Source organism: Mauremys mutica, chromosome 8 (assembly GCF_020497125.1).
Source record: "Mauremys mutica isolate MM-2020 ecotype Southern chromosome 8, ASM2049712v1, whole genome shotgun sequence".
In the NCBI taxonomy this organism is placed as follows: Eukaryota; Metazoa; Chordata; order Testudines; family Geoemydidae; genus Mauremys; species Mauremys mutica.
Genome location: NC_059079.1, coordinates 45,442,566 through 45,464,183, shown reverse-complemented (window position 1 = coordinate 45,464,183; position 21,618 = coordinate 45,442,566). Strand labels below are relative to the sequence as shown.

General features: G+C 43.6%; 1 protein-coding gene across 2 annotated transcripts in view; it reads right to left on the bottom strand.

Annotated features, from left to right (window-relative positions):
- The window catches only part of F13B (coagulation factor XIII B chain), a 56,134-nt gene that overhangs the window by 17,676 nt on the left and 16,840 nt on the right, over positions 1-21,618 (bottom strand). For both annotated transcript variants that reach the window (XM_045028976.1, XM_045028977.1), the window contains exons 4-7: positions 19,092-19,268; positions 17,508-17,684; positions 8,808-8,987; positions 8,192-8,383 (exon numbers count right to left, since the gene is read on the bottom strand). In XM_045028976.1, coding sequence (XP_044884911.1) covers positions 8,192-8,383; positions 8,808-8,987; positions 17,508-17,684; positions 19,092-19,268 — 726 coding nt within the window. The remainder of the gene's footprint in view (positions 1-8,191; positions 8,384-8,807; positions 8,988-17,507; positions 17,685-19,091; positions 19,269-21,618) is intronic.

Sequence of the window (21,618 nt, the reverse complement as noted above, 5' to 3'; positions counted from 1 at the left end):
GATCTATTATCGACCACCTGACCAGGATAGTAATAGTGATGATGAAATGCTAAGGGAAATTAGAGAGGCTATCAAAATTAAGAACCCAATAATAGTGGGGGATTTCAATTATCCCCATATTGACTGGGAACATTTCACTTCAGGACGAAATGCAGAGATAAAATTTCTCGATACTTTAAATGACTGCTTCATGGAGCAGCTGGTACGGGAACCCACAAGGGGAGAGGCAACTCTAGATTTAATCCTGAGAGTGGCACACAGGAGCTGGTCCAAGAGGTAACTATAGCAGGACCGCTTGGAAATAGTGACCATAATACAATAGCATTCAACATCCCTGTGGTGGGAAGAACACCTCAACAGCCCAACACTGTGGCATTTAATTTCAAAAGGGGGAACTATACAAAAATGAGGGGGTTAGTTAAACAAAAGTTAAAAGGTATAGTGACTAAAGTGAAATCCCTGCAAGCTGCATGGGCCCTTTTTAAAGACACCATAATAGAGGCCCAACTTCAATATATACCCCAAATTAAGAAACACAGTAAAAGAACTAAAAAGAGCCATCGTGGCTCAACAACCATGTAAAAGAAGCAGTGAGGGATAAAAAGGACTTCCTTTAAAAAGTGGAAGTCAAATCCTAGTGAGGCAAATAGAAAGGAGCACAAACACTGCCAACTTAAGTGCAAGAGTGTAATAAGAAAAGCCAAAGAGGAGTTTGAAGAACGGCTAGCCAAAAACTTCAAAGGTAATAACAAAATGTTTTTTAAGTACATCAGAAGCAGGAAGCCTGCTAAACAACCAGTGGGGCCCCGTGACGATCAAAATACAAAAGGAGCGCTTAAAGACGATAAAGTCATTGCGGAGAAACTAAATGGATTCTTTGCTTCAGTCTTCACGGCTGAGGATGTTAGGGAGATTCCCAAATCTGAGCTGGCTTTTGTAGGTGACAAATCTGAGGAACTGTCACAGATTGAAGTGTCACTAGAGGAGGTTTTGGAATTAATTGATAAACTCAACATTAACAAGTCACCGGGACCAGATGGCATTCACCCAAGAGTTCAGAAAGAATTCAAATGTGAAATTGCAGAACTATTAACTAAGGTTTGTAACCTATCCTTTAAATTGGCTTTGGTATCCAATGACTGGAAGTTAGCTAATGTAACGCCAATATTTAAAAAGGGCTCTAGAGGTGATCCCGGCAATTACAGACCGGTAAGTCTAACGTTGGTACCGGGCAAATTAGTTGAAACAATAGTTAAGAATAAAATTGTCAGACACATAGAAAAACAAACTGTTGAGCAATAGTCAACATGGTTTCTGTAAAGGGAAATCGTGTCTTACTAATCTATTAGAGTTCTTTGAAGGGGTCAACAAACATGTGGACAAGCAGGGTCCGGCGGACATAGTGTACTTAGATTTCCAGAAAGCCTTTGACAAGGTCCCTCACCAAAGGCTCTTATGTAAATTAAGCTGTCATGGGATAAAAGGGAAGGTCCTTTCATGGACTGAGAACTAGTTAAAAGACAGGGAACAAAGGATAGGAATTAATGGTAAATTCTCAGAATGGAGAGGGGTAACTAGTGGTGTTCCCCAAGGGTCAGTCCTAGGACCAGTCCTATTCAATTTATTCATAAATGATCTGGAGAAAGGGGTAAAGAGTGAGGTGGCAAAGTTTGCAGATGATACTAAACTACTCAAGATAGTTAAGACCAAAGCAGATTGTGAAGAACTTAAAAAAGATCTCACAAAACTAAATGATTGGGCAACAAAATGGCAAATGACATTTAATGTGGATAAATGTAAAGTAATGCACATTGGAAAAAATAACCCCAACTATACATACAATATGATGGGGGCTAATTTAGCTACAACGAGTCAGGAAAGAGATCTTGGAGTCATCGTGGATAGTTCTCTGAAGATGTCCACGCAGTGTGCAGAGGCGGTCAAAAAAGCAAACAGGATGTTAGGAATTATTAAAAAGGGGATAGAGAATACGACTGAGAATATATTATTGCCCTTATATAAATCCATGGTACGCCCACATCTCGAATATTGTGTACAGATGTGGTCTCCTCACCTCAAAAAAGATATTCTAGCACTAGAAAAGGTTCAGAAAAGGGCAACTAAAATGATTAGGGGTTTGGAGAGGGTCCCATACGAGGAAAGATTAAAGAGGCTAGGACTCTTCAGTTTGGAAAAGAGAAGACTAAGGGGGGACATGATAGAGGTATATAAAATCATGAGTGATGTTGAGAAAGTGGATAAGGAAAAGTTATTTACTTATTCCCATAATACAAGAACTAGGGGTCACCAAATGAAATTAATAGGCAGCAGGTTTAAAACAAATAAAAGGAAGTTCTTCTTCACGCAGCGCACAGTCAACTTGTGGAACTCCTTACCTGAGGAGGTTGTGAAGGCTAGGACTATAACAATGTTTAAAGGGGAACTGGATAAATTCATGGTGGCTAAGTCCATAAATGGCTATTGTCCAGGATGGATAAGAATGGTGTCCCTAGCCTCTGTTCATCAGAGGATGGAGATGGATGGCAGGAGAAAGATCACTTGAACATTGCCTGTTAGGTTCACTCCCTCTGGGGCACCTGGCATTGGCCACTGTCAGTAGACAGATACTGGGCTAGATGGACCTTTGGTCTGACCCGGTATGGCCGTTCTTATGTTCTTATGTTAAGTTATCAATAACACAAGGCAGTCAGAGAACCAACATGACCTTGGCCATGCTGGAGCAATGAGAATGAGCTTAGCATGGTCCAATTTCAGCTTAAGAATGACCTGCGGGATGATTGGAATTGGAGGAAAAGTATACAGAAGTATTGATTCCCAACTCAGGTGAAAAACATTGGTCAGGGATCCTGGACTGACACCCCCTCAGGAGAAAAACAGCCAGCATTTCTTTTTGTGTCTCATAGCCAACAGATTGATTGTTGGGATGCCCCAAACAGCAAAGATGGACTACAAAATACTGTGCTTCAGGCATCATTTGTGGTTCAGGAAGAAATTTCTGCTGAGATGATCTGGCAGGTGATCCTGGATCCCAGGTAAGTGATTAGCCATAGATGGAATGTTTTCCTTGATGCAAAACTGCCAGAGCCTGATCACTCCCTGACACAACATGTTGGAGTGTGCTTCCCCTGTCTGTTCACATAATACATTGCAGCTGTATTAAGGATGTGAGCTGTGGAGTCCTTAATACAATCTTGAAGGACCTGACAGGCATTGTAGATGGCACAAAGCTCCAGAACAATGACATGCAGGGAAGCTTCCTGTTCCAACCACAAGCCTTGAACTTTCAGCAACCCCAAATGTGCTCTCCAACCTATTACAGGGACATGAGTGACAACAGTACTGGTTGGAGGGGACCGAGCAAAGGGAACATCCTGGCACACATTGCCCTGAGCCATCCACCACTGTAAGGAGTCCAGAATTGGCAGAGGAAGTCCAACCAGTCTATCCAAGGGAAGATGATTTGGGTGATAGACTGAGTTCAGCCACATCCGAAAAAGGACATAGGCACAGCCTGGCGTATTGGAATACCTGTGTGGATGCAGCCATATGACCTAGCAACCTCAGGCATGCTTGGGCTGTGGCTGAGGGTTGAGACTGCAGCTCCAGACAAAGGTGGCAGATTGCCTGGAATTGCTTCATTGGCAGAACTGCTCTCAAATTTGTAGAGTCTATCAGGGCCCCAAAGAACTTGATTCTTTGAGTTGGAACCAATGTTGGAACCAATCCTGATGTTTAGGATGAGACCTAGATGACTGAGGAGGCATAGGGGGAAGTGGACATGACAGAGGACTTCCTCTCTGGACTTACCCCTCAGTAACCAATCCTCCAGACATGGGAAGATACGAATTCCCTTCTTACTGAGGTACACCATTACCATAATCATGCATTTGGCAAGGAATCAGAAGACAGGCCAAAAGGCAGCATGACATACTGGTAGTGCTGGCTAGCTATGATAAATCTCCTATGGATCAGAAGAATTACTACATAGAAATAAATATCCTGAAGGTTCACGGTAGCAAATCAGTCATTGTGACTTAAGAAGTAGGGGAGGACAGTTGCTAAGGTGATCATACGGAATCTCATATATCTGAGGTATTTGTTGACTTCACGGAGCTTGATGATAGGTCTCATCTCTTGAGGATCAAGAAATACTGGAGTAGGATCCCAGTCTATAGTGCTGCTTCTACCTGGAAATGCTACCTTCTACTCAAGGTAGCAACCACATACCTCAGGAGGTCCTGATATGTTTTAAAGTCCTTGGGCATCAAGGGAGAGGATGATTCCAGCACAGTGGAGTCGTCCGAGGAGGTGGTTTGCTCAGCCAATGATGCGTCCTGTCCTCGAACCACATGATCCAATCAGAACAGTCCTGGAGGGAATAGGCTCAGTGATTGCTTGCAGCTGAGATAATTTGGAAGTGGGAGCCCCTGAGGACGAGTGACCTCACTGTGGAGCAGGTTGAGGAGTGGGACCTCAGAGACCAAGGAGCATCCCAAGGAGGCCACTGGACATAAAGATAAGGCATTATCTGCCAGTAGGCCAGGTCTAAGAACCCCTGTCCCAACTGTTGGACAGATGCTGATCTCAGTATTAATGGTGATCCATGGGGAGTCTCTGGTGCCTGTCCGACGACTAGTGGGAGGACAACCGTGACCTAGATCTTGAGTAGACAACAGAGGAGCCAGCCCCGACAGGGCAAACAAAAAGTCAAAGTCATCTGAAATCCAATATGGGGGCTGCATCAGTGCTGTAGAGGAATGAGGGATCAGCAATGGCAGTACTGAATGAGACACAATCCCACCTGGTACCAGGAGAGGTACTGGTACTGAGGCTAAGGGTGAGACCGAACTTGAAGAGATCTACCACCAAAATGACAACAGTGCTGAAGGATGCACCATAGTTGAGGGGACCTTCGGTGCTGGGCCTGGAATCTGCCTCAACTCCATAATCTGAGGCCCAAGCAGTGCAAGCTGTGGTGCCAACAAGCCCGGTAGTTCTGTGACACTGCCAGAATCTGCCCAGGGCAAAACCAAGGACAAGATAGTAGAACCCGTGGTGGCAGCATATTCTTGAACCAGTGGGGAGTCCAGTAATGTGAGGCAAAGCAGGTTTGATGCCACTTGGTATGCTGCTAGCGTGGAGCCTGTCAGTACCAATGCCAATGCTATCGGTACCAGACTCAACAAACACTCCACGGCCAGAACTTGAGTGGATGGTATGAGCTCTCATTGCTCCCAGTGCAGTACCAGGGAGCAGTTGGATGGATTTGCTCCACCCCGTGCGCCAGTGGGAGTACAGTGCTGGTTAGCACTCCTCTTAAAAGACGAGGAAGAGTCTCTCTGAACATTGGAATGGGTCCAGATTCATTTTATGGTACCTCTTCCTCACCATAGGAAGAACAACTGCTCCTCCTGTTGGAGGAAATGCCAGAGTCGTGTGCAGAGCAGCATCACTTACCGGATTCAAAGGCAACTGCCAATCAGATGAGCATCTCAGCATCGAAGAAGTCTTATGGTTATCTTTGATCACCTGATGGTGCTGCTTTGGTTGTAAGCCTCTCACCATTGGAGTCCTCTTTGTGAAAGACTTGCAGACAGAGCATTGCTCTGTGTAAGTCCTTCCCTGAGACACACCAAGCACCTTGTCTGGGGATCACTTTTGGGGATGGTTCCCCCATACAATGGACAATGCTTGAACCCTGGTAAGGACATCACACAGGGTAGCCAACTACTCAAAATAATATTATAACACTAAACTTTACCTAAGATACTATTAACTATAATATACAAAACATTTCTCATAAACTGAGACCAAAAGCGAAAAACATCACACACAGCTCCAATTCCAGCCCTGGGTTGTGAGAAGGAACTGAAGGGTTCAGGGCAGTGCTGCCCTAATATGGCAAGGGGAAGAGATAGGGCCACAGCGCTTGAGCAACCTATGAGTACTGCTAGGCAAAGTTCTCCGGTGCTGGCCGAGCACATACCTAAGTAGAATATACGGATAAAATAGGGAAAGAAAAAGTTAAGAATTACTTAGACAAGTTAGATGTCTTCAAGATGGCAGGACTTGATAAAATACATCCTTGAACAATGGTTCTCAACCACAGGTAAGCAGAGGTCTTCCAGGGGATACATCAACTCATCTAGATATTTGCCTCATTTTACAACAGGCTGCATAAAAACCACTAGTGAAGTCAGTAGAAACTAAAATTTCATACAGACAATGACTTGTTTATACTGCTCTATATATTATACACTGAAACAAAAGTACAATACTTATATTCCAATTGATTTATGTTATAACTATATGGTAAAAATGAGAAAATTAGCAATTTTCCAGTTACAGTGTGCTGTGACAGTTGTATTTTTATATCTGATTTTGTAAGCAAGTAGTTTTAAAGTAAGGTGAAACTTGGGTACACAAGGCAAATCAGACTCCTGAAAGGGATGCAGTAATCTGGAAAGGTTGAGATCCACTGTCCTAGAATACTTAAGGAAATGGCTGAAGAGATCTCTGAGCCATTAGCGATTACCTTTGAGAACTCATGTAGGATGTGAAAAGATCCCAGAGGACTGAGAAAGGGCAACTATAGTACCCTATCTATAAAAAGGGGAATACGGATATCCCAGGGAATTACAGACCAGTCAGCTTAACTTCAGAACCTGGAAAGGTAATGGAGCAAATAATCAAGCAAAAAGTTTGCAGGTAGAAGATACTAAGGTGATAAGTAACAGTCAACATGAATTGCTCAAGAACAAATCAAACCAACCTAATATCCTTCTTTGACAGGGTAAAGTCTTGTGGATGGGAGGAAAGCAGTAGATGTGATATACCTTAACTTTAGTGAGGCTTTTGATGCTGTCTCACATGACTCTCTCATAAACAAACTAGAGAAATACAGTTGTGCATCCTACTATAAGATGAACGCACAACTAGTTGGAAGACAATATTTAGAGTAGTTGTCAATAGTTCACAATCAAGTTGGAAGGGCGTATCGAGTAAAGTCCAGTTCTATTTATTTCCCACATAAATAATTTGGATAATGGCATAGAGAATACACTTATAAAGTTTGTGGATGATACCAATCTGGAAGGGGTTGCAAGCCCTTTGGAGGGCAGGATCAGAATTCAAAATGAACTTGAAAACTGGAGAAATGATCTGAAATAAATCAAATGAAATTCAATAAGGACAAATGCAAAGTATACACTTAGGAAGGAATAATCAATTGTACAAACACAAAATGATCTGGGGGTTATAGTGGATCACAAACTAATTATGAGTCAACACTGCAATACTGTTTCAAATAAAGCAACATCATTCTGGGATATATTAGCAGGAGTGTGGTAAGCAGGACATGAGAAACAATTCTTCCACTCTACTCAGCACTGATAAAACCTCAACTGGAATACCGTGTCCAGTTCTGAGCAGGACACTTCAGCAAAGAGACGAACAAATTGGAGAATGTCCAGAGAAGAGCAACAAAAAGATTAATGGTCTAGAAAATATGACCTTTGAGGAAAGATTGAAAATATTGGGTTTGTTTCATCTGGAGAAGAGAAGATTGTTATCAGGTGCCCCCTGATAACAGTCTTCAAGTACGTAAAAAACATCGTTATAAAGATGAGGATGATGAACTATTTTCCTTAACTACTGAGGACAGGCCAAGTAATAATGGTCTTAAATTGCAGCAAGAGATATTTAGGTTAGACACTAGGAAAAGACTTCCTAACTGTAAGGAACTGTAAGCAATGGAACAAATTACCTATGGAGGTTGTGCAATCTCAGTCACTGGAAGTTAAGACAGTACTTATTACAGGGGACTGGACTAGATGGTGTATTGAGGTCCCTTCCAGTCCTATATTTCTATGAGTCTATGATATCATAGAAGCTATTAAGCAAAAAAGCAACTCTTGAAATTTTGGAGTTTGAATATTTCAAAATATTTAAGCAGCATGGACAAGAAAACACAGTTATAAAATATTTAAATACAAGTGCCAGCACCAGTAATTAACGGAAATATAACTGCAAATACAGTATACGATTGTGATTAATGACAAGTAATAATGACCATTAATCTATCCATCCAGGTTGTTCTATTGACAATCTCTGTAGTACCGGAGCACCTCCCAAGAATGAGGAGTCATAACACTGCAAGCAGAATACTTACCAACACATTTAGGAGGTGATGTCCATTTTCCCATTTCACAGGTTATTTCATTTGATCCATTTATACTGTAGCCATGATCACAACTGTATCTAATAGTGTCTCCTGTATAATACATCTTGTCCTCAGTTATTGCTGTACCCTTCTCAATAGGAGGTGGCTGATCACATGGTATTTTTTCGTTGACTTCTGAAACTGCAGCAAAAAAATTGCAAACATCTCTCTCAAATTATTCATATTTACAAACTATTTCCTCCCCACCAGACACCACATCCAAATGCCCAAGAAAAAAATTGGTCTTATAGACTGTCCAGCTGGACAATAAATCAGGGATCTGGTGGAAGCAGTTGGGACCAGTGGGGATGAGACATAAAATTTGGATTCAGATTTAAATCCATCTTCAGATCCTGGATCTTCCCTCATCCTGTCCCAAAATTATCAATACCCAGTTCTTACATAACACTTCTCATGCATTAGCATCAAAGCACTTTACAAGGGAAGTAAATATCATCACCCCAATTTTAAAGATGGGGAAACTGAGACACAGATATTAAGATTAAGACATGTTTTGAACTGGGGTTTTACTTCAGCTCCAAACATTTGTAAAGCAACTACTAACCAATGCAACTTGGGGGTGAAGTCCATTTTCCATTCTCACACTGGATTTCTTCTGATCCTCTCATTGTAAAATTAAGCTGACATGCCAAATGTACTTTGGCTCCATTATGATATGTTCTTAAATCTGTGAATATATTGGCATTGGGAGGCTGAGGTGGAGGCGGGCATTTATTTCTTCTATCTAGAAAGAAAACACATATTTGGACATGTGGATCATCTCTATCAAGAAAGCAAACTGGTTTAAAAGGTTTACACACACATGCACATCCATGCCAGAGAAACAAACGTGGTGAAGAAACAATAGAAGCAGAACCTGGAGAGCTCTGGGTGACACATTTTGTTCCAATTTTTACCTTAAGAGTCTAGTTCACCACAGTAGGACCTGACACGCTTAACAAACACTATAACAGACATTTTTGGGGAGATGGTGCTATTTTCATAGGTTGACATTCTCACTGTCTGTACAAATCCTAAGTAAAAAAGCCTTTACAGACAGGTTAAGGAAATCCTCCTCTACAGTCCATATATAGGGCATCAGTGCAGCTTGTCCACAGCTTTTTGTCCTGCAAGAGCAGCCATGGTCTGCAGTATCCACCCCAAAATGATTTTTGTTTCTGTTTTGGGGAAGAGGGGGGAGGGTTGCTAGTGATCATTGTAATTGATGGACACAGTGATCACGTTCACTTTTCTGAACTGTTCACCAAACCTCCCCTGCTGAGCTTAGGTCCATGATAAACAAAGGACTACGGAGTCCCACTATGCTTCCCCCTCTACTTTCTAGGGGTTCCCCAGGTACTGTCACTCTACTGTAGTCATAGAAAAGGGACATTAATTAAACCCACAGACTCAGTCAGCCATGCAGTTCAATAGAGTTTAAAAGAGATTGGATTTGACCCAGTGATCTTAACAATCCAGTTTACTGATAATTGAAATGCAGTTCTCACCTCAATGCCATTTAAAAATTGGATGCAATTTTCTGTTTCCACTGAAAACTAAAATTTGGAGTACACAGGTAAAGGTCACAGTCAATTTTAAAAAGTATTGAACTTAATCTTGAAACACATAGTGCTTATTCAGACCATGTTCTAGATTTAAAAAATCAACATCCCATAGCCACAGGTACCTTAGCCTTCAGAGGCATTAGACTATTCTGTAAATATCAATTGTGAATGTGAACCAGTTCAGAAGTTCAATCTGACAGTTTCATTGAAAGCATTTTATCTATTAGTAATAAGAAAATAAGAATGTTTATGAAAGTGAAGTTAGACAACGCTGAGTGTAAGAAATCATTACAAAATTTTATGGTAAAAGGAATGTTACAGATTGGTCTTAAACCAACAAAAATTAGAGCTGTCAAGCAATTAAAAAAATTAATTGCGATTAATTGCAGTTTTAATCCCACTGTTAAACAATGATAGAATACTATTTATTTGAATATTTTTTGAGGTTTTCTATATTTTCAAATATAGGCTTGAGGCTGGGGGCTCTGGGCTTCAGCCTCCCTCGGGACGCAGGGCTCCAGCCTTCAGCCACCTGCAGCGCTACACACTGGGACTGCCGCCGATACCTCCCTCCATGCCCAGAGGTATGTGATTAACACATTAATCTTCTTTTCACTCAATCGCAGGCATTAATTGCAATTAATTGACAGCCCTAATAAAAATAATGAGCTGGAACTGTAAACTGTGACCCAGGATCAGACACCTCAAGTATACACTATTACAGAGCATATCACGTAACTGGAAGAAAGCTAATGTTGTGCCAATTTTTTAAAAGGGTAAACAGGAAGACCTGGGTAATTACACAACTGTCAGCCTTACATCGATCCTGGGGAAGAAAATGGAGAGGCTGATACAGTACTTGATTAATCAAGAATTAAAGAAAGGTAGTGTCATTAATGCAAATAGACGGGATCTGTTTTCCATAAATCCATGTTGAACTTGTTTTGGGTTTTTTTTTTAATGAGATTACAGGTTTGGTTGACAAAGATAATAGTGTTGACGCAATATACATTTAGCCTTCTGTAAGGTGTTTGACTTGGTAACACACATAAAAACTAGGATGATATAAAATTAACATGGCACCCATTAAACAGATTGAAGATTGGCTAACTGGTAAGTCTCAAAACATAATTGTAAACAGGGAGTCGTCACTGAGCAAGTGCATTTCCAGTGGGATGCTACAGTAATCAGTTCTTGGCCCTACAGTATTTAATATTTTTATCAATGACCTGGAAGAAAACAAAATAATCACAGATAAAGTTTGCAGCTGACAAACTGGGGGAGTGCTAGGTAGTGAAGAGGACCGGTCACTGATTCAGAGAGATCTGGATCGTTTGGTAAATGGCACAAAACAATATGCATTTTAATACAGCTGAATGTAAATGTATACATCTAAGAACAAAGAATGTAGGTCACACTTACAGGATAGAGGACTCTATCTGAGGAAGCAATGACTCTGAAAAATGTTTGGGACTCATAGTGTGATGCTGTAGCCAAAAGAGCTAATGTGATCTTGGGATGCATAAACAGGGGACTCTCAATAGGAGTAGAGATGTTATTTTACAGCTCTGTATTTGGCACTGGTGCGACTGCTGCTGCAATACTGTGTCCAGTTGCTATGCCCACAATTCAAGAAGGATGTTGATGAATTGGAGAGGGTCCAGAGAAGAGCCATGAGAACGATTAGAAACATACCTTATAGTGATAGACTCGGAGGGATCAATCTATTTAGATTATCAAAGAGAAGGTTAAGGGGTGACTTGATTAAGCATCTACATGGTAAAAAAATAATAATAATGGGTTCTATAATCAAGGTATAACATGAAGCTAGACAAATTCAGATTGGAAATAAGATGTACATTTTTGACAGTGAGCCACTGGAACTATTTACCAGTGGTTGCAGTGGATTTTCCATCATTGACAATTTTTAAATCGAGATTGGATTTCCCCCCCACCCTAAACAATATGCTCTAGGAGTTATTTTGGACAAGTTCTATAGTCTGTGTTATACAGGAGGTCAGATTAGATGGTCGCAATGGTCCCTTCTGGCCTTGGAATCTGTGAAAACCTATAACAGCAAAAGTCTATTGGTGTTGTAAAAGAAATTAGGTGACTGAAATTTAAATTTGTACAAACACTGCTACTGGGTAGCACACCCAATATACCATATATATGCTTTCTGCGTGCCTGTCAACTCTGGAAGGGGATCATCTCACTGAGGTGCTTGTTGTTGGAAAAATAGAGTATGGTTACATTCAAAATAATAAAAACATCTGCGACATCATAGAATGAACAGGGATCATGCACAGACATGCATCTGCCCCATTCAGAGACAAATCTATAATGGAGAGAAGCATCCACACTATTACATACAACTAAGCACAAAACAATTAAGCACAATGCATCCTGATGTGTGCAGATCCCACCATATAGAAGTTGGTTGCATAATTTCAGGATAAAAAATGAATCAATAGCAATAAGTCTCTGACACAACCTATAGGTTCCCAGAGTCTCCCACAGCAGCACTAGTATCGGCCATGAGCCCACGTGTGCAGTGACAAAAAGTTTAAGTTAAAGCTGCCGTAAACATGTTCAATTTGCTCTGTGTTTATTTTGCTTTTGAAAAGGAACAGAGAGAGAGAGAGTTGAAGGAACTTGATTTCTTTATGGAAGGCCATGCTCACTTCTGATGTGCATTCAAATCAAGCAACTCAGGTGCACAATGTTCTATTACTTATTTTTTTCAGTTGTAACTTACACTCCAAAATTAGATCTATTTTTTACCTTATGTTGATGTTTTCCACATTTGATTCCCTTGAATCAACTGAGCTAGCTAAGAAATTAATCAGGGGCCTGAAACTGCTCTCACTGACATCAGTGAAAGTCCATGGCCTTCAAGGGACACATGATTTGGCACCAGTTTTAAGTTGCAAATGATTGTATGTTGTGAATGTAAAATGCTAAGGAAAAGATCCTGATCCCATTGGAGTCAATGAGAGTTTTGCCCTTGATTTCAATGGAACAAGGATTTTCCTCTGATAGATAATATGGCATTTAACCAAGAACATACTTTCAGGTTTCAGAATTACGAGACAGTCATGAGAAGTGTTTACAGTTTCATTAAAAAGTCACATTGCTACTATTATCTCAGGGCCGCCCAGAGGATTCAAGGGGCCTGGGGTCTTCAGCGGCGGGTCCCGGGGCGGAAGGACCACCCGCCACCAAATTGCCGCATGAGAGTTTTCCGGGGCCCCCAAAGCGAGTGAAGGACCTGGCTCCAGGGCCCCTGAAAAACTCTCGTGGGGGCCCCTGTGGGGCCCAGGGTCTGGGGCAAATTGCCCCACTTGCCCCCCCCTCTGGGCGGCCCTGTATTATCTATTGGTCAAACCCTGACACATTAAATTATCACACTTGTACTACAGGTGGTGCAGGTAACAATTCTTATAGTAAAGTTTGCCTGACACTTTCCATTAGAAGACGCTGTTTTTCAATTGCTTATAAAATAGTCAAATTTTAACCATTAAGGGTGAAGTTTCCCATCTTGGGTGTCTGCCTCAAGCTGACTTGTGGTGGTGGTGGTGGTATTAAACGATTCAGCTAAATGGTGCAGCAGTTTTCCACAACAAGACTGGGGAAAAATATGTTATTTTGACCCTTATAAAATTTTATTTTTACAACTCTTTTATTGATAAGCTCCAGAGCCTCCACTTTTTGGAGAATGGACTTTACAGTTGGCTGTGGGAAACACTGAGGTAAGTGATAAAATCTTTGCCATCTCTCTGAAAAAGGACAGTTATCTGTTCTTCGAGATGTGTTGCTCATGTCTATTCCACAGTAGGTGTGCGTGCTCGCCACGGGCACCAGTGCCGGAAGTTTTTCCCTCAGCACTACCCATAGGGGGAGCGCTGCTGCAACCCCTGGAGTGGCGTCGCTATAGTGCGCTATAAGGGGAGCTGCATGATCCCTCCACCCTCAGTTCCTTCTTGCCAGACCAACTCCGATAGTGAAGAAGGAGGGCGGGATGTGGAATAAATATGAGCAACACATCTCGAAGAACGTCAGTTACGGAACAGGTAACTGTCCTTTCTTCTTCGAGTGCTTGCTCATGTGTATTCCACAGTAGGTGATTACAAGCTGTGTCTGATGGAGGTGGGTAGGAGTTCACAGATTCCCTGGCTGGAGCACAGCCCTATCGAAAACAGTGTCATCCGTGGTGTGGGAGACGATCGCATAGTGCGACGTGAACGTGTGTACTGAGGACCAGGTAGCGTCCCTACATATGTCCTGGGTGGGGACATGGCCACAAAGGCAGCCGACGAGGCCTGAGTCCTTGTTGAGTGAGCCCTTACAATAGGTGGTGCGGGAACCCCTGCTAGGTCATAGCATGTGTGGATGCACGATGTAATCCACCAGGAAAGCCTCTGGGTGGAGATCGGTTGGCCCCTTGTGCGCTCGGCTGAGGCAACAAAGAGTTTTGAAGACCTGCAGAACCTGGCTTAGTCCAATCCAAATAAAAGGCCAGAGCTTTGCACACGTCGAGCGTATGGAGGCAGCGCTCCTCATTAGAGGTATGCAGCTTAGGGCAGAGGACAGGTAGGAAGATGTCCTGGCTCATGTGAAAGATGGAGACCACCTTCGGGAGGATTGCAGGGTGTGGGCAGAGCTGAACCTTGTCTTTATGAAAGACAGTGTAAGGGGGGGTCACAGGTCAGGGCCCTGAGCTCCGAGACCCCCTGGGCTGACATGATGACCACGAGGAAGGCTATCTTCCAGAAAAGGTGAGACCACAAGCATGTGGCCAGGGGTTCAAACGGGGGCCCCCGTGAGGCGGAATAGCACCAAATTTATTTCCCACTGAGGGATAGGGGTCCTAACATAAGGGAAGGACCAATCTAGCCCCTTAAGGAAACACCCGGTCATGACATGGGAGAAAACCGAGCAGCCCTGGACCGGCGGATGGAACGCTGAAATAGCCGGCAGGTGCACCTGACAAAAGAAGGGGCCAGGTCTTGAGTTCTAAGGTGAAGTAGGTATTCAAGGATAAGTTGGAGTGGGGCAGATGTTGGGGAAAAATCCCGCTCGCCCACCCACCTGGAGAATCAGGGCCACTTTGCCTGGTAGTCTTGGAGTGTGGATGGCCTCCTACTTTTGAGGAGAACATGCCTGACCATCTCCAAACGCGTTCTCTCCTCCATCGGTGTTTGCCAGAGGGCATTGGAGATGTTGGCCACCCCTTCATGGAGCGGGAGGGCCACTCTGCCCGGTGCCGAGGATGAGAGCACGTTAAACGGTGAGTTCAAGGGTCCCTCCATCTCCTTAGCTTGGAGATGGAGACTGGATTCTACTTGCTTTAGCAGCTCCTGATGAACCCCGAAATCCTCCTGCAGTACGGAGGGGGGTGAAACTGCAATCTTGTCATCCGATGCAGGGGAGGGGGCCAGTACCAGGGTCTGCATGTCGGCCGGTGCCACAGGGTCCACCCCTTGATCGGACTCCTCGTGCGGTGCCGAGGAGCTGTGACCTGCTGATTTATCCCTCAGAGGTCTGGATAGCACAACTGACGGAGCCTCCGATGCTCCCACTATCAACCAAGGGCCTTGCTAGGCGTGCACAGGGGGCCAGGGGACCCACTGGCACCACTGGCTCTGTCATGGGGGGCCCTGCAATTGACTCTGGTGCAGCATCAATGGCACCAGCGGCACCAGCTGGTCAGGTTGGCCCGGCTGGAGCATAGGGCGCTGCGTGTGGGTCAAGGTCTGGGTCACCAACCACCTGTCGATGCTGTGCGACTGGTATGCGTGGTGGTACCGAGCATGGCGTCTACCATGGGACCAGGACTCCGACGTCAAGGAATCGTGCCGCCTCGAGCTGCTACTCCTTGAGACGCTTTGACACCTGGATCCACGATGATGCAGAGCTGGCGATCCCTGCCAGGAGTCATGAGCAGGGTGCCTCAACACGCAAGAGCTAGAGAGTGACCAGTGACAGCGTCCATACTGGGAGCAGGAGCGTCTACGGCGTGGGCGCCTGTCCCGCCAATACTCTGTACTCGGTGTGGAGCGGTGCCTAGAACTGCGCTCCAATGGCACCCTACCAGACAACCTGGAAGGCAATGAGAGTGGAGGCTGGGGGCTGTGTCCTGACAGGACACTGGGTGACGAGCAGTCCCGAGAGCGGTCTCCTGACCGGGATCTGTGGCAGGTTGGCATGGGCTGTTGAGATCCCAGTGGCGGCTTGCCTCTAGAGCAGGGTCCGGTTGCTGGCGGTGCCCCAGGCACCTGCAGGGTCATAATATCTTTGGCCACCTGCAGGGCCTCCGGTGTCGAAGGCATGCAGACTTCAGTCGGAGAGGTCTGAATCGACACAACCGGGCTGCTCCGCTCAACCTAGAGCAGAGCAGGGAACCGGGGCTGCCCAACTTGGGTCTAGCCTCCCCCTGTGCCTTCTCTTTACGCTTCTAAGACGATGAAGCCTTCCTCTGCTTTTTCGATGGGGAGCGGTGAAGGCCATCAGAAGGTGCTGGGGGAATCACCACATGCTGAAGACAAGGTACCCGGTGCCGATTCCGCTCGGCGCACCAGGGTAGGAGCCAGTACCGACTCCATGAAAAGGGCCTGAAGTCTAATGTCTCTCTCTTTTTTCGTCCTGGGTTTGAAGGACCTGCAGATTTTACAGCAGTTGCTGATGTGGGATTCGCCCAGGCAGCGGAGACACTCAGTGTGCAGGTCACTCCTGGGCATTGAACGCCTGCAAGACTCACATGATTTAAACCCTGGGGCCTGGGGTATGCCCCGGCCCGAAGAATAACTAACTAAACTAGAACTTTTATGAACTGATACAGGTACTGAAAAACATACGAGATTTGAGATGTGCTGCAGCAAAGCTAGAGCGAGTAGTTCCGATGCACAGTCACTGGTGGCAAGAAGGAACTGAGGGTGGGGGGAGCGCGTGGCTCCCCTTATGGTGGCACTGCAGGGGTCGCAGCAGCACTCCCCCTATGGGTACTGCTGAGGGAAAAACTTCCGGCACCGGTGCACATGGCGATCACACACACCTACTGTGGAATACACCTGAGCAATCACTTGAAGAAGAATGTGTCAGTCTCTGAAAACTGCAGTTATTACACAGTAAGTAGAAGTTTAGAAATAGGAAGCAAATTTTCTAAAGATTATATCTGCACTGAGCATGCTCCGTCCTCTCACATATCCTACTGCATGTGACATTCCCACACAGTAACTAAGCATGCTCCATCCTAGGCTGCAAGGGCTAAGCAGCACTTTCCTTGAAATTGCCGCTCCCAGCTGCTGCAGGCCACTATGGCTTACAGAAACCAGGAGGAGGAAGAGACTTTTTCTGTGCTTTCAGTGTTCCTTCTGCTGACTCCCAGGCAGTGTGCAGCCTGATTCAAATGCAGAGGGATAAAGAACTGGGAGGGGGAGCTGAAGGGGAAAGGGAAGGAGGCAGATACAAGGGCTGGAGCTTGGTGGTGGAGGGTGGAATAGTATGTGAGCATGTAATTAAAGACTATTGATGCATATGCATAAGGAGGCTGAATTAAGGTTGAACAGGCAGCCTTAATTCTGAAATTTCCTAACTTTTGAGGGCTTCACTTTGAAACTTCAGTGTTATTTTAATGTATATTTTAAAATGTAATAATAAGAGCGGTGTAGGGGCTGGAAGAGATACACAGAGAGAGTTACCTTCACATATTGGAGGCTCTGGATACCATCCAAAGTCATAACACTGAATTAAATCAGATCCATTCAAAGAGTAATTTTTCTGACACAAAAACTGAACCACATCTCCTTCCTCATAGCTTTTCTTCTTGGGATAGAAATTCCCATGTTCTATCTCACTTAACAAGGAGCATGTTACTTCTAGAAAAGAAAAACACACACAGGGTAAAACAGATTTAAAACAGCTCTATCAGAATAAATCCATTAAATGTTTGGAAGCTTTTCTCCCATAAAAGAAAGAAAGGCTGCAGGGTTAAAGAATACCAGACTTCGGAAGATTCAGGTTAAGTTATTCTAGATGTAAGCAGTCAGAATGAGCTCTACCCTGACATCTGGTGGTGAGCTGTGGAAAAGGACTTCAGGGGCTGATCTCATTTGCATGGGCACACCCAACCTGCCTAGCATAATGGACTGCTTGCCCAAATGGTCACTTCGGTTGCTGTGGGATCCCCAGTCTCTTTGTTATTGGGACAGGAGTAATAAAATGTTGTTATCTTGGCTATGTGAATCAAGAACAGTAGAACTGTACTTGGCATTTTATGATGGAGGGACTCGCCTTCAACCAAGCAGCACCCGCTAGGCAAGGGACATGGGTTCCAAAGCCCAGTGAATTGAGAAGGGCTGGGGACAGGTATGTGTACCTGGCAGTGTAGGCCTGAAACACCACTTTGACCGTTCCTCTCTCCATGGTGTAATAATAGAGTTAATTTTGACTCAGTTAGGAGTCTTGTCAGGTGCCGCAGAGCTGAAATCACTGATTCCTAGGTGTATGTGTTAGCCCTACTTTGGGCTAGTGGTTCTGAGTAGCCAGCACTGAGACCCCCACCCCCCGAACAGCTGAAATCACTGAGAGCTGTGTTAAGTAGGCAGGGGCTGAAGACAAGTTGGTGAGTGGCTAGCAGAGAGGTGCAGCTGGTGGTGAAGACTGCAGCAGAACCCCATGGAGAGTTGATGGCAATCAGCCATCAACATGAGCAGTGGCGCATGTAAGATGCCCCCATACTGCCCCCCCCAGGCTGGGAGCTAAATTCTGCAGATGAACTTCTGAACTCTGGGGTCTGCACTGACCAAGGATAGAAACTGTGGGTGCGGTGACTGTTGGGTTGCTGGACTTAAGACCCTGAGGAGAAAAGGACACTGCTAAACTTACTTGGGGATGGGTATTTTGCTCATCATTTGTGTTATGAATCTTGTTTGTGGTTTCAGAGTAGCAGCCGAGTTAGTCTGTATCAGCAAAAAGAACAGGAGTACTTGTGACAGCTTAGAGAGTAACACATTTATTTGAGCATAAGCTTTCGTGGGCTACAGCCCACTTCCCTCCTTTATTAAAAGGCTTTTGATACACTCAGACTCTGTGCTTGTGAGAGGGGAAGTATTGCCTCCTATAGGCACCCAGGGGGTGTGGTATGTAATTGTCCCAGGTCACTGGATGGGAGCTCGAGCCAGTTTTGCCTTGTGTTATTGAAAGGGAATCCTTAGATACTGAACCCAGCTCTTGTTGCTGCCATCTCTGATGGGCAGAAGGGTTACATAAAGACAACAACATACTAGTGCAGTTCGGAGTAAGGGACCATCCATATGTGCGACAGACTGCCTTTTCAATAGTGTTTCCTCCTCTGGTGTGGTATCCCTCATCACATTCATACATCAGTGTTTCATTCAGTTTGAGGATCCGCTGGATTGTGGAGTAGTGGCCGTGATGTAAGTCTGGTACTAAGCACCTCTCTTAAAAAAAAGAAAAAAAAAGTGCATTCATTTTGGGGCTTATTTCATTTCAATTAAATGACATAGGATTTTTCTCACTATGTCCTCATTAAAGTCTCATGTTTTAGTAGACTGTTCAAATCTGACACAAAACTTTGCAATTAATTTGTAAATAGCTGGGGCATCAGTTATTCAAGTCCTCTGAGATACATTTATTAACAAAGTTTGGAGGGAAATGGATTAATTTGCACCAGATGCACAGCCATGTTGACTATACTGATTCAAATAAGTATATTCAGACACAAACGTGTTTGTTTCAGTAGTTCTGACTCTGCAGCTTCCCAACTTTATATATATTTACACAGTCTCTCACTGTTGTGTGAGTGAGCGTAGGAGCTTTAAGCAGTTATCTTCTTCCTATAGCACCCTGCCTAACAGGCAGAGATTTTAACTGTAACTCACAGACATAAACCAACATTCACACACAGCAGTAAGTGTGCCGCGTGTGGCAACAAGATTTAGATTATACTAGTAGGGTGGTCATAAAAGTCCTCCACTCTTCAAAATGGAAATAGCAAGAGAAATGGAACTTTCCCTTCTGAGTCCACCCTTTACCAGAGAGAATCAAGGCCCAAAGAGTTCTCTTCAGGCATGCCTGCTGTTTCTCTAGGGTAGGGTAACCAGCCAGGGACCCGAGAAAAATATATTTTGAACTACGAATACAATTCCATAGATATACCTTACAAATAATTGTAGCGCTTCTCTGTATTTTTACCATTCAGTGAGTGTTTCTGAATTGCAAATAGATTGATCTCCAAAGAAAAATTGACCCTAAATGAACAAAATGTACTACTCACCAAATATTGTTCAGCCAGCTCTAGTTTTTAGCGTGTACTACTTCTAATTATACTTTGTTTTATTGTGCAATGGGACTATCTTACAAGCCACAGGAAAGCAAGGGTGGCCACACTCCAGAAGTTTTTATATTTGACACAGTGAGCCAAAGTCTGCATGGACGTGCAGAAGATGGAAATCAATGCAATTCTACCACATTTTCTACTTTTAAAATGGAAATTTACTTAACTGTCAACATTTGTAGCCCATAGGGATAGCTTGCCTTTACTATATTCACTGCCTTGCTGTTATTATATTCAGTAAGAATGCAAGGAGCCTACAGGCTTATATCCTGCAAGACACTGGCTTCAGCAGTTAGCATGAGGCTTGAGGGCTATGAACTTTGGCATAGATAAATGGCCCAAAGATAACCCCTACGTTTTGGCGAACTGAAAGAGTGTAAAGGGGAATTTTGTCCATAATGACATCAGCCAACCATAGAAGCATAAGCTAACGTCAGCTTTTGGAAAGTTTTGGAAGGAACATCCAACCACAAGAGTGTGATAGCAACAAATTAAAGTATATGATAATGAGTTGAAATCATTAATATACTAACATATAGAAGGACACCTCAACACTAGTAGATTGAGAAAGTACGAATAAGGAAGAGAGGAAATACCCCTACTGAATATGCATTAGACATACTGGCATCAGCATAACGTATTATAAAAGTTATATCCCAATCTGTGGGTAGTAGGAAAGAGATATGTAAGAATGATGGCCACTGGTGAAGATGAGGAAGGTGATGGTGATGAGGAAGATAATTGCTAACATTTCAGGTTATTCTGCAAGGGATGGTGTGAGTATGGAAGTTCAGGTATACTTTCTGTGTTATCTCTATATACCTTATTGAGTTACAGTGTGTGTGTGACTGTCCTGAAGGTATTAATACTTTATTTGTAAACACAGAAGAGTTCTTATAGCATGAGTGTTGCCACTGTGCCCATCGAGGTTCCCAGTTACATAGTAATTTTAATAATGCTGGTCCTGATCTTGGGACAAGACCCTGTTAACTCTCTAAGTGATAACTTGGAATGCTTAAGTAATCAATATAATTAATACATAATCTATAGCTCAGTCTACACATTTAAGTTTAATTATTCACTAATACTAACTTACAATGTAAAAAAGTGTGGCAATGTGATAGCAACAGAGATTATCACCCACTGTCATTCAATGCTATGGCATTTGTATAGTAGCTCCCCTTCTGAAGTTAATATCCCAACAGTGGAAAGACAGAAGTATTAAATGTAAAACAGTATTTATACTATCCCTAACCTCATTAGAAAATGTGTAAGGTTTCAATCATCTACCCATTTGGCCCATGATCCTGTATACCTTTACATGCAGGCTTAACTTTATGCATGTGATATAAGTAGTCCCAATGGGGACTATTGTCATCTAATGCAAATTGATGTTGTCCCATTGATTTCGACCAGCTGAAAATTTGCCCCAGTGAGTTTAAAAGCTGCCCTAA